Raw genomic sequence first — 16,082 nt, 5'->3', positions numbered from 1 at the left:
CTCTGAAATTGTACCTCCCTAATGTGACTAAACAGCTGAAAGCTATACCTTTTAACAAAGCCCCCGGACCGGATGGCATTTGTGGTAAACCCTTCATCACTGTGCGGAGCAGCTCGGTGTGGTGTTTCACTCATTGTTCAAGCTTCATTGGATCAGGCTCCTCAGTTCCTCAGTTATGGAAAACCTTTGTTGTAGTACCTATTCCTCTTCTCTCTTGACTTGTCACTCTTTTAATGACTACCGGTCTATTGCATTAACTTCATTAGTTATGAAAGCCTTGGAAAGAGAGGTTAAGTGACAGCTTATGACGGTCACGGTGAGAAGTTAGATCCATTACAGTTTGCTTATTGCGCTAAGAGACGTGTGGATGATGCAAAACTCTTCGTCCTGAACACTCTTCATCAACACTTGGCGAGTGGGCGCAACTTCGCTGGACTGTTTGTTGATTTCTCCTCAACGTTGAATACACCGGATCCGATTATTTTAGCAAAGAAACTCGTAGATGAATTTAATGTCAGTCATGGGCTGGTTTCATGGATCTTCGATTTTTTAATAGGTAGGCAGCAGAGGGTCAAGATGAACGAAGTTTTTTCAGACACACTTTATACGTCTATTGGATCTCCACAGGGTTGTGTACCGTCATCGACTCTTTTCATGATTTATACAAACGAGTGCCGGAGTTATCAGGATAATTGTCATGTTATTAAATACCCGGATGATGCAGTTTTCCTATCCCTGCTATCAGGTTCAGAGTGTGATGATAGTCAGGCACTTGATGAGTTTATTACAGGGTGAGATGGAGCGGAGTTGCAACTAAATATTACTAAAACAAACAAAAAATGGTGATTGATTTTAGAAAAAATGCTTCCAATGTGCAACCAGTGTACATTCATGATAATGCAGTTGATAGAGTAAAGGAGTACAAATATCTTGGAACTATTTTTTGATACTACCTTAAAGTTTCAGCAGCACACAGAGGCCATTATTAAGAAGGCTCACCAAAGAAATTATGTTCTAAGGAAATTGAACTCCTTTTGCGTACAGAAATCTATACTGAAAACCTTTTATAGCACCTTTATTGAGAGTATTTTGAGTTGTTCATTTTTATGCTGGTTGTCATCACTTTCTCTAAAGAACTGCTTGCAAAATATAGTTAGGACCTGTTCAGAAATAAAGTCATCGGCGTGCCACTATGGAGTTTAACAGAGTTTGATGAGCACCAAGTGATAAGGAGTATTATGAGCGATCACACGCACCCCTTGAATATGCACTTTGAGATAACGCCTTCATGTAGGCAGCTTAGAAGTATTTAGTGTCTGACCAACCGCTATATGTTTACTTTTGTGCCAGAGGCCATCCATCTTTGTAATCTGAAATTTTTAAAGGACTCTTTACTGTGCTTTATATTATTTACAGGTCTTTATGAGTGACAGAATTTGAAGCATGTTGTAATACGTGATATGTGACTGTTTTATGAATCTACTGATTGGTTTATGTGTTTTAATTTGGTTGTGTTATGTTTTATGTCTGAAATAAGTTTGTTATGTATTGTTTTTACGCCCTACTGTAATTGCCCCTTGCGGGATTAATAAAATGGTAAACTTAAACTTATAAGCAGGCTTCCTCTGAGGACTGAGAAAGAAAGAATTATGGGGATGCTTAGATATTCCATTCCTCCTTTATGAATGGAAGCTGTTTGTGTAACATACAGGCCACTCAGGGGAACATGTTATGATTGTAGGCCTGATGTATAATGTGCACATGAATTATGCAAGGAAAATACAGTGTAAAATTTATCTGCTGGAAATCATCCAGGCTTGACAGGATGCTGCACACCCTCAGAGTTACCACTAGGTGGTATTGTTGTTCTTCAGCTGTGTTTCTTCTGGTCATCTGACACCAGGGACAGAGACAGTAGCCCTGTCATTGGACTCGCAGAGTAGCATGGCTGATATGAGATGTTCCAACCGTCCACCACTGTACACACTCTTTAGAAAGTTAATGACGTAATGCATTGCTGCAAATTGTTGAATGCAGATCAGACAGCAGGTGTAATAAACAAGTTTGTTTATTGTGTCCTAATGTCAAGGGGAGGGCATTTAATTGATTGCCACAGAAGGTGATGGCAACACGCGCATGCGATTAGAATGCCGTCTGCATTCACACAGCTGCCTCCAAAAGTGCTGACAGCAAAGAGGTGGATTCATATATTCATTACATTGAACATTACCTAGTTCAAACGATCCGTGCAGCTCGTCAGGCACAGAGACGTGACCTTACAAGATGCCAGGCAAACACCATCATACGGCTGCTGTTCCTGCTCTTCCCTAATTAAAGATGTGTCCCCAGATCCACTCTATGACCTAGACCACTTTTCTTTTTTTTCTTTCTTTCTTTTTTTTTTTTTTACAAACACCCACATGTACCAGCGAACATCCTGTGCATTCTCTATAAGGAGACTCCAGTGGGAAACATATGTGTGAAGGATTTCTGGTGAGTCAGACACTCTTCCTCCTACACACTCGCATCAATCAATAACACTGCTGCCCTCCTCCACTGAATGCCGGGAAGCCAGTGCATGCTCACTGAGTTAGCCATACAAGAGAGGAGGCCCAGACGAGCGGCGCACCTAGACTCGGAAACGGTGGCATGTCTTAGAGCATGCACTCGGCGCTAGGCCTAGAAAACATCTTTTATTTTCTAAAAGCTTTGTAATTGTACGTCTTTAAAGCTGAGTGTTCTCTGGGTTGGAACCGAACCATCAGCTCCTCATCAAACATTACAGGGGCACCATGCCCTTAGGATGTGACGTACGCAATAATATTTAACACAAAGGCATGCAGAAGTAAAACCTACAAGGAATGGGACCAAGTCTAATAGATGCAATGGGTTTCATAGGAATGGGATCAAGTAAAAACAGGAGACTAACGATCTTAAATGAGTGGCTTATAAATTTTAGAGCCCTCTGCTGCCTGCGAGGCAAATTGCAATTGAAATGAATTTTTTTTATGAATGACCTTTTAACCCTTCATACTCTACATCCTTTGTAAGAGCCATCACATAACTTCGTTTTGAATGAATATTCTGAAAAGAAGCACCATGGAAGGAGCGAAAAGGCAGAAAGACCTTTGATATGACAGATGCCTTTATCTTATACAATCAATATAATACTGAATGGTCTCCTGAGCTCAGTTAACTGTCTGTGCGGAATTTCCCATATTCTTACATGTCCTCTGGGATCTCTGGTTTTCACTTCCAAAATCATGCAGGTAGGGAGACTGGCTATTCTAAATAGCCCCTCTGTGTGTGTATGTGTGTGTGTGGTGTGCTGTGATGGACTGGTGTCCCATCCGGTGTGTATTCCTGCCTAGAATTCCCAATACCTACTGTGACCCTGATAAAATCAGGATAAAGAGCCTACTAAAGATTCATGAATGAATGAATTATAATGACATAAAGAAAATGGGTTGTTCTCAGCAGCTCTTTTTCAATTGGAGGCGGAGTTTATGTCTGGGCTGGAATATATGTAAACAGAAGCCTGACATCAGACTAGAAAGATCAACTGAATGGCAAATACAGCGCAAATATACTGCAGTTTGTACACATAATAGGCTTACTAACACATTTTAAAAGGACAAACTGTACCAGTAACATTTCTCCTCTGTGTTTTTGTAAACCTGAATGCTCTCTTTAAGTCATGTCCAATCTTATCCGGAAAGGGCCGGTGTGGGTGCAGGTTTTCATTCCAACTAAGCAGAAGCAACAACTGAGTCTACTGAAAGCCAAACTCAACTGATTCAACAGGTGGGCTCATGTGTGGCTCCTGAATGAAAACCTGCACCCACACCTGCCCTTTGTGGATAAGACTGGACACCCCTGCTTTAGGTGAAGGTGAAGGACAGGACTGAGATAATACTCACACATAGGTTTGAGCTGCCCGACAAGCTCCTCCTTGGTCCATTTGGCCCATTCCTTCTTGTCTGTGTTGATGGAGCACAGGATAGGCCCACACGGTTTTCCACAGTCCTCTATTGCCGGCACGTTTAAGTAGTGCACCAAGACGATGTCTGGATTCTAAGGGAACGTCAGAGCAGAAGAGAGGTCAAGGCAATAGGTCAGCTTTAGCAACACAGACCATTGTGTAAAGAGCTGTTAAGACTTCTAGACGTTATCTCACATCCGCAGAGACACAAATAAACACAGAAAAACACTATCAAACTCAGCAACGATGCCAAGCAAGCCTGATAAATTGAGAAACCTTCATTTGTATGTTGATTTTTTTTTCCCTCACCAAGCTGTAAAGATCACCTCTGGCTTCCACTAATGACGCCGTATTCACCTTGACATAGGAGCGATGCACTCCATTGCGTTCTCGTATTTAAGGAGTCTTAGTGCAGCTATGCACGGGCAGCAAGTGTTAGCTGGATAAATTTCTTCAATTGGCAGCTTATGCATTCTGAAGGCATATCGAGCCCTTGTGAATAACTCTTTCGTAATCATAGCTTTGCTATATGGCAGTGTAAAGAGTAGCGTTAGAAAAAAACTGATTTTATTCATTACAAACACACACACAGACACACAACCTTGAAACGGTAAAAACACAACCTTATATACAGATTAAAACAAAAGCCTTTCCCAGTTATTGCCCACACACGCGCACACACGCACACACACACACACACACACACGCGCGCAAATGTAGGCTTGCAAAACCATGTGATAAAGAAAAATGTGCTGCCAACATAACAGTGTGTGCTGTTGGAAGCTTCATCAGTGTTAAGTGGTGAATAAATCAAGGCGCTGCTAGCCTGGACTGCCTCTCTGCTTGCACCATTAATCTAAGAAGAGGCCACTGACTGGTCCATCCCTACTGTACACACACGCATACTAACCCATAGGCCCACACACACACACACACACACACACACAGATTAGTGAATACTGTAATGCTGCACACAATATCGTGTAAATTTTTTAAAGAGAAGCAATGATACGGCTATAAACACCAGATCCATGGCAACCACACCTTCCTCAACGTGCAATTACTTATTACACATACAACAAACTTCCAGTTCATCATACTAATTATAGAATCCACTTAAATAACCTCAACCTTTTTATCACTCTGTTCTGATAGAACTGCTATCGTAAAGCACATCTCATCGACTCAAATCTGCTCCAGTCTGATTGAAACAGGAAAGCTGAAATCTGAATAGCAAAAAAAAGAAAAAAAAAGGAAAAGGTTGTTGATTAATTGAAGGTCGACAAATGTAATTAATTCAATAAATTAATTCAGTCGACTACATTATACAATTTAACACCATCCAGTCTCCTATTAAGCTAATTTAAATAGTTTGTCATAATTGTAAATTCTATGCAAGAGGGTGCAATGTAATTACTGAGCACACAACACGGCAATAATTTACACGAAACAGCAGAAGAAGAAGAAGAAGAAGAAGAAGAAGAAGAAGAAGCAGTGAGATATGAATGGAGTCCAGTGTGGGAGTGTTTTACAAAAAACAAAAAAGCAAAAATAAACCAATTCTTTTTCAATTACAAAATGGTGAGTCCACATAAGCATATGTATGTTACGTTGAAGTTATGCTTCGGCTGTGCATTTGGGCTTTTAGTTATATGGTGGCTTTCTTTTCAATTCAGCTCTCATTAAGCAGTCCCTCCAGGATCTAGCGATAACTGAAATGAACGCAAAATTAAGCAAACTCTGCGATATTCAGAGAAGCTTGCGATGTTTCGACATCACCGCAGGTTTTCCGCAGATTTGGGCCGAGACGCGTCATTTGACGACGTGCATTTAGTCAAAGCCCTCTTTGATTCATGTGCATCGAACATGAGTACAGCTAAAAGGTCTCATTTACCAACAAACATCACTGCAAAAGACCGTTCAAAACTATTTTGTGCAACTGCAATTTCACGAATTCAAGTAGTTTTCCACAAAAAAAAGCACAGAACACTGCATGTAGAGCCACATCACCCTGAAGCTCTCACCTGGCTTCCCACTGAAGCTAAGCAGGGTTGAGTTTGGTCAGTACCTGGATGGGAAACCTCCTGGGGAAAACTAAGGTTGCTGCTGGAAGTGGTATTAGGGAGGCCAGCAGGGGGTTCTCATCATGTGGTCTGTGTGAGTCCTAATGGCCCAGGATACTGATGAATATACTATACTATACTATACACTATACTGCAAAAATAGCACAGTTTTTCAGATGAGATTTTAAACTGAAGTCCTAACTCTGTGTGGTCTTTAAAAGTCCCCCATTGGCCCTTATCCACCAATAGCTGGTGGGTGTTCTGGTGCACTATGGCTGCTGTCACATCATCCAGGTGGATGCTGCACACTGTTGGTGGTTGAAGAGACCCCCCCTCCCATACTATGTAAACTGCGTTGAGTACCTGGAAAATTTAAATCTAAAAAAGAAGAAGCAGTAGCGGCTCATTATCATAGATTTTGGCAAGGCCGACATTAATAACAACAATCTCAAGCAAAATTAAGTTGGGAGGCTCACACTTGACTTATGCTTTAGGCTTCTCATCTAACTCATTATAGGCAGCTGACGGCAGACGACATACAGACTCTTTAAGCGGTTTTACGCTTTAGTACCCGATCCGGCAACACCATTAGCTGTCCTGTCTTCCGCCTCTCCTCTAACCATGGGGCAATGTGATTCCTGCTACAATGGGCCTCAATTAGCACTGGTTGCAGTTCCCATTTTTGACCACTAGGTGCAAAAATAATACAGAGCTATGGGGCAGTGAGTTCACTGTTCTATGATTGAAGAACCTCTAGAAAGGCAAGCAATGTGTGTTTGTCAATGATTAATTAATAACTGCTAGTTAATGTTAATACCAGTTAAGGAAATTTTGCAGCACTACATGAAATAAAACTTTTTCTAATCCGATTCAAGTCAAATGTAAATGTGCTTTCAAATTCGATTAAATTTTATTTGATTTTCTGAGTATAAGACTGATCTGCAGTGAAACGAAGGCATGAAGGCAAATCACTGGAGGAAATCACTTGGACCTGGAGCAGTGATGAGGTAGCTTGTCTCCTCCCCTTCAAAACTATTTCGTTTATGTCACCGTCACTGAATCGCTGTCTTTATATAAAATGTTACTATCACCACCAATGTGTGAAATGTGAGTGGTGCTGAGTCCGAACGTAAAAATTAACAGGCGTTAACCAGGCTTATTTTGATAACAAAGCCAAAGAAGACAGTAATTGCAAAGAATGTTGACAGCTTTAAAGGTGGGGTCGGCGATCAAAATATTTTTATAGTATTTGGTGAAATTCTCCTGACAATCTGGCAGTTAGCAATAAGATGATTTAAAAAAATGAGGTGGACCATCAAAATCCAACCAATCAGCACAAGGAAGTGTCTCTACTTGACTATTAGTCAAGCTGATTGTCAATTCAGCAAGCTCCGCCTCTTGCACTAGTATTCAGGCATTCTAACCTAGGTTTTCGGGGCGTGGCTTTGGCGAGCACACCTTATTGGTTTAGAGTTTAAACTTCTGCTGCCTTTAACCTCTAATTTACATAACCTTCCAAAAAGTGGGGAGGGCTCAGCCTAAGTGCAGGGCGGATAAGGGCAACAGTACAAGTTATAAGATGAACTTGCAGTTCTTAATATCAAACATTCCTTTAATTCACCGGGTGGACCTGTGACTGAACATTTTGACTGATATTTGCCGTGAAAGTGTCAGGGTGTTTGAAGAGCACCTACATCGGATTAAAGAAAAAAGATCTGATCTAAAATTCAAATCCAAAGGTAATCCAAAGCCTTTTGTCTTCAAAAGGGGCTTTTAAAGCAGCCTTTGGTGAGCTATTCTCTTTCATGTCGATGGTGGGGTAGTGCGCTACAAGTCGGTTTTGCTCTGAGGTGATTGCTGAGGTGCTTTCCGGTCAGTAAAGTACGCAGTCGAGAAAAGGTGCTGCCGTTCTGCACTTCTATGCACTGGGAATCAGTGTCCTGCCTGCATATGCCGTAGCCAGCTGTGCTAATCACTGGGGCAATGCCCCTCGATCCTTAACTAGCACGAGAGGAGTGGGCAAAGCCCTCTGGGAATGTATGCAAGTGGGTACAAACACACGCACACAGATGGAGGCTGACATGATACAGATATTAATGCATGACCACACGCTTATATGCATGAAAAAAGAGGCAAAAGACCTATAATTTATCCCCGAACACTCACAAGTTACTCAGTCACCCAGGCAAACGCGAGAACAGATTGTAGTCTCTAAAAACAGGCCGACACACAAATGCACAGGCGTATAACCTCCCACACACTCATGCATACCTGCATACTGATTCACCTTCCTCACCCTATCAATACACACGCACACACACACACACACACACTCTCATATACACACCTATCTCCTACAGAACATATTTGTCCCTGTTTTACAATGCATATTTTTTTGCAGAAATACAACCCATCCGAATACGAGTAATCTTTGGAGCTGCACATGAATCTGTTATCTGTTATAAACCCGAGAGGACCAAAAGCTTATGCCGTCTAGAAGCTACTTGCGCTTACAGAGTACAGAGTACTTTTATGTGAGGAGGACTTCACCTCTTCTCTCCCCAGTGCCACAGCAAAACAACAAAAAAACACACCCAAACTGTGGATTTTCATATAAATCAGCTGCTAATATAATTTCCTGCAAGCCATTCTCCTTTAGCGTTTTGTGTATTATCCTGAAAGTTTTGCCGCCCAAAAATACAGCAACACGCTCAAGGGGAATCTATTTCCTGGGCATTATTTTGTAGAGAGAATGAGATCTCATTAAGGCATTGATTAATAGTTGAGTGCAGTCTTTGGGTTGGGTTGGTGGTGTTTCCCTTGGCGAAGGCCTTTGCCTGCTTCCACACTGGGGGCGTTTGAGATCGGGATAGAGTTGCAGCGTGTGCAGACTCCAGGTATTGCGCAAATGGCATTTCTCATTATTAAGGACATTCATTAGAAATCACTACCTCATGCTAAGTGCCTCTTGGAATAGGAAGGGGGAGGTGTATTGGGTGTGAGGTGGTCATCGCTCTGGTACTTCTGTTTTACTGTACTGTAAATTAAACAATAACATAAAATCACATGCACTACACTGTATAAAACCATGACGCTTTATTGATTCATTCATCTTAAGTAACTGCTTTATTCTGGCCTGGGTTGCTGTGGATCCAGAGCCAATCCTGGGAACACTGGGCATAAGATGGGAGAATTTAGAGTAGATGATCCATCTATCTGCATGTTTTGGGATGCAAATATGAGAAATTCTGATTATATACATTGGTGTCCTGGTCCGATTTATTAACAGTGATTTTCCATTCAAAAACTTTACAGTACTTCAGGAACTGCTATGTATTGTATGAGTACAGTTTGGGATGCCATGTTCAATATACTAAACTGATCCTGTACATTTGGTTGTGAAAGAGATTCTGTTTTTTCGAAATTGAATGTGCAGCATTACTAAAAAAACAACAACAAAAAGAAACGTGCATTTGAGCTTCAACACAATAAGTAAGTCCAGCAGACTTGGTCGTATTCTTGTATTCTGTACTAGATTCAGATTAGCTCTAGCCAGTGACAGAAACTTACACAGTGAAGATAGCTAAGGCAGAGCGAATGAGTTTATATATTGTTTTTTTTTTTGTTTGTTTGTTTTTTTGCTTTGAGTCTTTTCTCCATTATGTAAAGGATTAAGTATGAGAGGGTGTGTTGTTATCGGAAAATAACCCATGATGGTTCCTTTGTTCCTGTAATCACTTATATTACAGCAGCTATATACAGTTGTTCCATCGCCACTCTTTTTTTCCTCTCTCAAAGTTAATAAGACAAAAAAACATACTGAAAAACCAGGAAGCACAAACTCCTCTGTCCTGAAGATTAAAAAAAACATATTGCTTGTTACAAAGCTCTGACACATGAGACTCATTCCATAAATGTTCAATAAACATCAATGATTAGACAATTTTAATGTAATTTTAATGTTTTTAAAACACACTTATAATGTATATATTGTTAAACTTAGATTATGTATAGCTTCATTCTATTAATAGTCTCTTGTTACAACAGAAATGATAATAAATTAGCATATTAATATAAACCTGTGATTTGAGGTAACTACTGTCAGAGCTGCTGTTTTAGAAAATTAATCGACATCTTCCGACCAATCGAATTTGAAACCTGAACAGCACTGTGGTATATTTGTGGTTAATCATATTTTTATTAGGGGCAGTGGTGGCTTGACAGTTAAGGCTCTGGGTTACTGATCAAAAGGTTGGGGGTTCAAGCCCCAGCACTGCCAAGCTGCCACTGTTGTGCCCTTGAGCAAGGCCGTCAACACTGTCTGCTCCAGGGGCGCTCTATCATGGCTGACCCTGCGCTCTGAACCCAACTTCCTAACATGCTGGGATATGAGAAGGGAAAAAGAATTTCACTATGCTGTAATGTTTATGTGACCAATAAAGACTCATTATGCATTGTCATTATTAGCTCATTCTCTAGTTTTGTGTGTTTATTAGCTTTTATCTTATAGTGTTTCATTATTTTATTTCATAAATATCCCAGTATAATTATTTGTCAAGTTATTCATTCTATTGTACAGCGCTTTGGCAGCCTTGTGGTGTTTTAAATGTGCTTTATAAATAACGTTGGCTTGATGTGACTTGACTCTTGACTACATTTCATTCTTTCACTGGATGACACTGAAACAGATGTTTTGATGGACACAGGACATAACCTAGAGTATCAAACTGTATTGCAAATGGTGTTTTGTTTTGTGTACTTTTATGTGTATTAATACCCAGATGATGGACCGAAGCCACTTCATAGCCTGCCCTATGTAGCAGAAGGGGCGGAACCACAAGCGGGTTTGAACGCTGCCGAAACAGATGCAAATTAGGAGCAAAAGGTTTCGACTGAATGTTCTGGATTTTAAAACAGTATTGTTTCTGTTCTGTTCTTTTCTGGTGTATTTTTCCATTTCCATTAAAAAAAGATCGTGATTTGAGACATTACTGTGTTGAATTGACACCTAGAGCTTTGATTGAACTCTTTCAGTGTTCATCTGTGTCCATTTGGACATATATAAGCACTGAAGGTGTTAATTCAACACTGGGGATTTTGCTGTGTATAGTGTAGTGTGAGAATATAATGCCGATTGCGCCATTTTAGAGACATTTGTTCCACTCTTTCTTGACTATACATAATAATTCCTGCTCATTTGCATCTCGCTGACCCCGATTCATTGACCTGAGCAGCCAAACAGAGCTGGATTTACCCAGCACGTCTCCTCCTACCCGTCGCAAATGACAAAAGCTCCAAGCTTAACGGGCTGTACTCAGCACTCACAGGGACGATAAGAACACCATTAGCTTGCGCACATGTTCATCTAGCCGGACCAGTGCACAGATGAGGAGAGAGAGAGAAGGAGGCGCACATCTGTGAGTCAGTACCATGGAGAAACCCATGCTTCTCTCTGCTAACTGCCAGCCATGAGCTTCAAAACTCAAGCCAAAAATGCCATGGCCAGACCTTATGCGTAATCAGGAGCACATACCTAGAGCAGTCTGAGTAATATAGACGCTGAGAGTCCTCAGTTGTACACACACACACACACACACACACCCTCCTTCAGGCCATGTTATACACTTCCTTATGTGTTCTCGCAAATGTTCGTGTGCTTCTTTACACATATTAGTGGGCTGAACTTAGACTTGTGTCAGGATGAGTGCTGGAGGAATAAGTCACATGCAAATGAGGTTAGAGCAGAGGGCAGGGGTCCGTTCAGAAGATTCATGTTATAAACAAAGACCACAGTGCGTGTGTGTGTGTGGTCATGTGTGCATGTGCTCATAAATATGAGTAGCTGAATTTTAGAAAAAGTGTGGGCGGAAAAAGAGGAAGAATGAATATCCATTAATTCATTTCAGGATGCCCTGTGAATCCAGTGAATGATGCATAGGACTTCGGTAGTAGTATGTCTAGCCTATGTGTGTGAATGTGTTAGGGCTGTCAAAATCCTTTCTAAAAACTGCATTTGAACTGAAATACTTAAATGCATCTGAATATTAATAAGCAAACAAACAGTAGCAGTGTTTCTATCTCATAAACCACTGAAAACTCGTTTTAGACTGTAGGATTCTAGCAGTCTTTTAAGATTGTTACTTTGCGCTCTGTAAGAAATTATCTCAATAATATCTTGGCCAATTTCTACAGCAGACTGTGAGACAACATGTATTCTTCATGCCAGTTTATACCAGTGGTCACCAACCCTATAGTCTTTATTGGTCACATATACATTACAGCACAGTGAAATTCTTTTCTTCGCATATCCCAACATGTTAGGAAGCTGGGGTCAGAGCGCAGGGTTAGCCATGATAGAGCGCCCCTGGAGCAGCAGGTAAGTATGTAATGTAGTAAAATGACAACATTCTTCTCATACCATCAGTCAGTGCACAACAGGCTTGCATAGTCAAACATTCCTGAGGTAATATGGATATTTTTTCTGTCTATTATTCATGTATATTTTGCTAATTCCACTACCGTATCTGCAGCTGTCCTATGAGTTTCACGTAATCCTATTCTGTCCTTCTATTGGTGGCTTTTAGACACTGCCAGAAATTGTCCATGGGTGAGCATGTCACATTATACGTTCTAAAACCACAGATCTCAACTCATGACCAAATAATTCTTTGACGTGCGATGCTTGATGTTTGCTTGCGACGGCGAAATCGAGCTAAAAAAACTGTATAGTGGAAAGCTGGCTTTACGCAAACGAAATCCTGGGGAGGTAATACTTTAATTTCTCAAAAAATTATCATCTTGATATCTTCAATTCATTTCTATTTAATTACAGAACTATTTTCTAATATTTGTTTAGATTTTTTCATATCCTAAACTATCTTAGGAAGTCCCCTGTAAGTTCCTTCCATGATACAGTTCAAATCTCAAATGTCTTTTTCATTAAAGTGCTCACTCCATAGGGTATAACATCATGGTGCTATAGTACCTATAGTATGTTATGCACTATATCCCCAATAGAACACCTGAGATTCAGGCACCAGAAAAAAAAGCTTGACACTTAGCACGTTGCCTGTTGGAAACCGTTACCACACTCTTAGAAAAAAAGGGTTCTTCCTGCCTGTCAAAGGTGTCTAAAGAATCCTTTACTTTACTTTTACTTTTAGGACACATGCTTTGTTTTGTTTTATATTTAACATGAAATTTTATACATAATAAAAAAGTATACAAAAAAAATAAAATATGCCGTTAAAGAGATATTTATTCAGAACAAGGAGAGTAGGAGACAAGGAGACAAGGAGAGTAGACTTTCATCTTTTGAATTTGAAACATCTGAACGTGGATTTAACCACATAAATATTATGAAAATTTAAACAGTGATATTTATTCTGACAGCCCAAGTGTGTGTGTGTGTGTGAGAGAGAGAGAGAGAGAGAGAGAGAGAGAGAGAGAGAGAGAGAGAGAGAGAGACAGAGCAAGAGAGTGTGCGCGAATGTGTATGTGCATGTGTGAGAGGTGATTAAGGCCCTGCCCCGGCACTTGCCCTGGCTGTGCCACGGTGATGGATGGCTCGGTGTATCTGTCATTAGGCAGCAGCCTGGCCCCTGGCACCTGGGCATGGCTCTTAAATGTACTCATACTGTGCTGTTCCCCAATGCTGCTGTTCATTTCAAGGTCAATTGCCTCGAAGTTGCACCGGGCACAAAACTTTCACATGAAACTTGCCTCTCATTACCAGTAGTCGTTTGTATGAGAGGCTGTGTGCATGTGTGCATGTGTGTGCCAACAAGTAGAGCTTATGAAGTGGAGTTCGGGCCATTATTCAAACGTTACCTTTCATACACACAACAAACGCGCTCACATTTACCACTGCAAGGGCATTTTGGTGTCTCTGAACAGTAAATAAGGTTTGAATAATGGCCAAACGGCAAACTATGCAGGAGTTAGAGTCTGCTACAGATAGACACACATGCATCATATCAATACAGGTGAGAAGAAGCAAACAGCCTGTGGCTCCTGTCGAAGATGCAGAGAGGCCCCTGTGCGAGCCTACAGTTCACTATAAGAGTATGTTCCCTTGTGTGTCAGGGAGAGTGTGGAATTTTGTGCATTCAGTGTGTGCACTCAGTAGTGAAGGTTTTGATGTCATGCCCCTTCATTCTTATTCGGCCATTATTCCAGCATTCTGCCAAACCATCACACACACACACACATGCACGCACACGCACGCACACACAGACACACGCACACACAATCTCTCCCTCTCTCTCTCTCTCTCGTCTGAGAATCCTCACTGTAAGATTGTAAGATGCCCTGTTCACCCAACATTTTGTATGAAACCCAATATTGTAAGAAATATAAAACATTTTAATATAAAACTAGATTTTACACTTGGCAGTTATTCAGTTATTATACCACTACACTAATATGCTCTATCTGTATATATATATATATATATATATATATATATATATATATATATATATATATACATACTGGTTACAACCCACACCCTTCATTGCTTCATATGCATCATTTGCTCAATGTATCCCAATTAAAATGTATAGGGTAGGATGCTGTAGACAAAATCAACTATTAACTATTACTTTATACTGAATCAATTAGTGCACTCCTCTGTGATTAACATTACTAAATCTTTCAGTAAGTATACTTCCCCCCCACCAAATTCTACATCATTTGTTCTCAAATCTTTGGTAGCCAGAGATACTTTCCAAACTAAAAGAATTTTGAAGCAGAGATTTACATTACATTCCTGAATGTTCCACTCGTACAGATGCATATTTGAAACACTGTGTATCATATTAACAACAATTCCATGTAATTACAGTTAACATTATGCATACTTGTTTTTTTGGGGTTTTTTTGACCAGTCACTCACACTTACAACTTTGCTAACTAAATAATAACCCTATACAGGCTGTGTATAATATTAGTCTTCAGTAACTGCTTTATCTTTTGTCAGGGTAGTGGTGGACCTGGAGCCCGTTCCAGGAACACTGGACAGAAGAATTCAGCCTGCATGCTCTGTCCATTACAGAGCACCGTTCACAATGGGAGGAAAGTGGAGAATTTGGAGAAAACCCAAGAAAACACCAGGAGAACATGTGAAACTCATGCACAGACAATAACATGAGCTCAGGAAAGTTTCTGGAGGAATTTAGAAGCATTCATTCAGAAGCATGTGAAATGCTGCCCAGCTCACCGATGAGTCAGGGGTGAAATGTATGTCAGCTCAGCTCATAGAAGTGCCAAGAGCAGAATCTGATCTCAATTCAGCTCACCAGAGGTAAATTTATCACTGAAGAATCAAAGGAGAACCGTATCTCTTCTCAGCTCATTGAAGAGTCAAGCACAAAACATCGAGGGTGAAGTGTATCACTGACCACTGAAGAGTCAGCAGAGAAGAATCTGGAAGAAGTGTATCTGAACAGCTCACTGATGAGTTAGGGAATAAGGGTGTAGGAGTATTCAGATTACTGGAGGGCCAGGAGAAGAATATCTAAACTGAGATTATTGAAGTGTCAGGGGAGAAGTGTATCTCAGCTCAGCTCACTGAAGTGTCGGGCGCAAGGCGTGTCAGCTCAACAAATATTCCGTTGTGAATTGTATCTCAACTCGGCTTTTTGAACAGTCAAAGGTAAAATGTATCTCTGATCAGCTCATTAAAGCGTCAGGGAAGAAGCATCAGGAAGACGCATATCACTGATCAGTTCATATGTGTCTGGGGGAACAGCCAGTAGGGGAGTCGATGCCTGGATAGCTCGCTGATAAAGTGTATTTCTGATCAGCTCACTGAAGTGGAGGAGAAATATCTGATCACCTCACTGCCGAGTCACAGCGTGGTCTGATCAGTTCACTGAAAATATGGCCAAACAGTATCTTTCCTCAGCTCACTGAAGCGTTAGGGATAAACTTTAATCTTTGAAAATCTTTTGGTCTCTGAAAAATCAGGGTAAAGAGTCAGGGATGGAAAAAAATTCTTGGACTTTGTAAAGGATCATGTGTGAGTATTACTGCGC

General features: G+C 40.7%; 1 protein-coding gene across 11 annotated transcripts in view; it reads right to left on the bottom strand.

Annotated features, from left to right (window-relative positions):
* camta1a (calmodulin binding transcription activator 1a) overlaps window positions 1–16,082 on the bottom strand; it is a 439,144-nt gene that overhangs the window by 52,697 nt on the left and 370,365 nt on the right. For all 11 annotated transcript variants that reach the window (XM_017488154.3, XM_053686534.1, XM_047160515.2 and 8 more), the window contains one exon: window positions 3,921–4,074. In XM_017488154.3, the coding sequence (XP_017343643.3) occupies window positions 3,921–4,074 (154 nt within the window). The remainder of the gene's footprint in view (window positions 1–3,920; window positions 4,075–16,082) is intronic.

The sequence above is a fragment of the Ictalurus punctatus genome, chromosome 15, assembly GCF_001660625.3.
Source record: "Ictalurus punctatus breed USDA103 chromosome 15, Coco_2.0, whole genome shotgun sequence".
Classification (NCBI taxonomy): Eukaryota; Metazoa; Chordata; class Actinopteri; order Siluriformes; family Ictaluridae; genus Ictalurus; species Ictalurus punctatus.
Note: the sequence above shows the minus strand (reverse complement) of the source record. Positions and strands in the feature narration are given on the sequence as shown.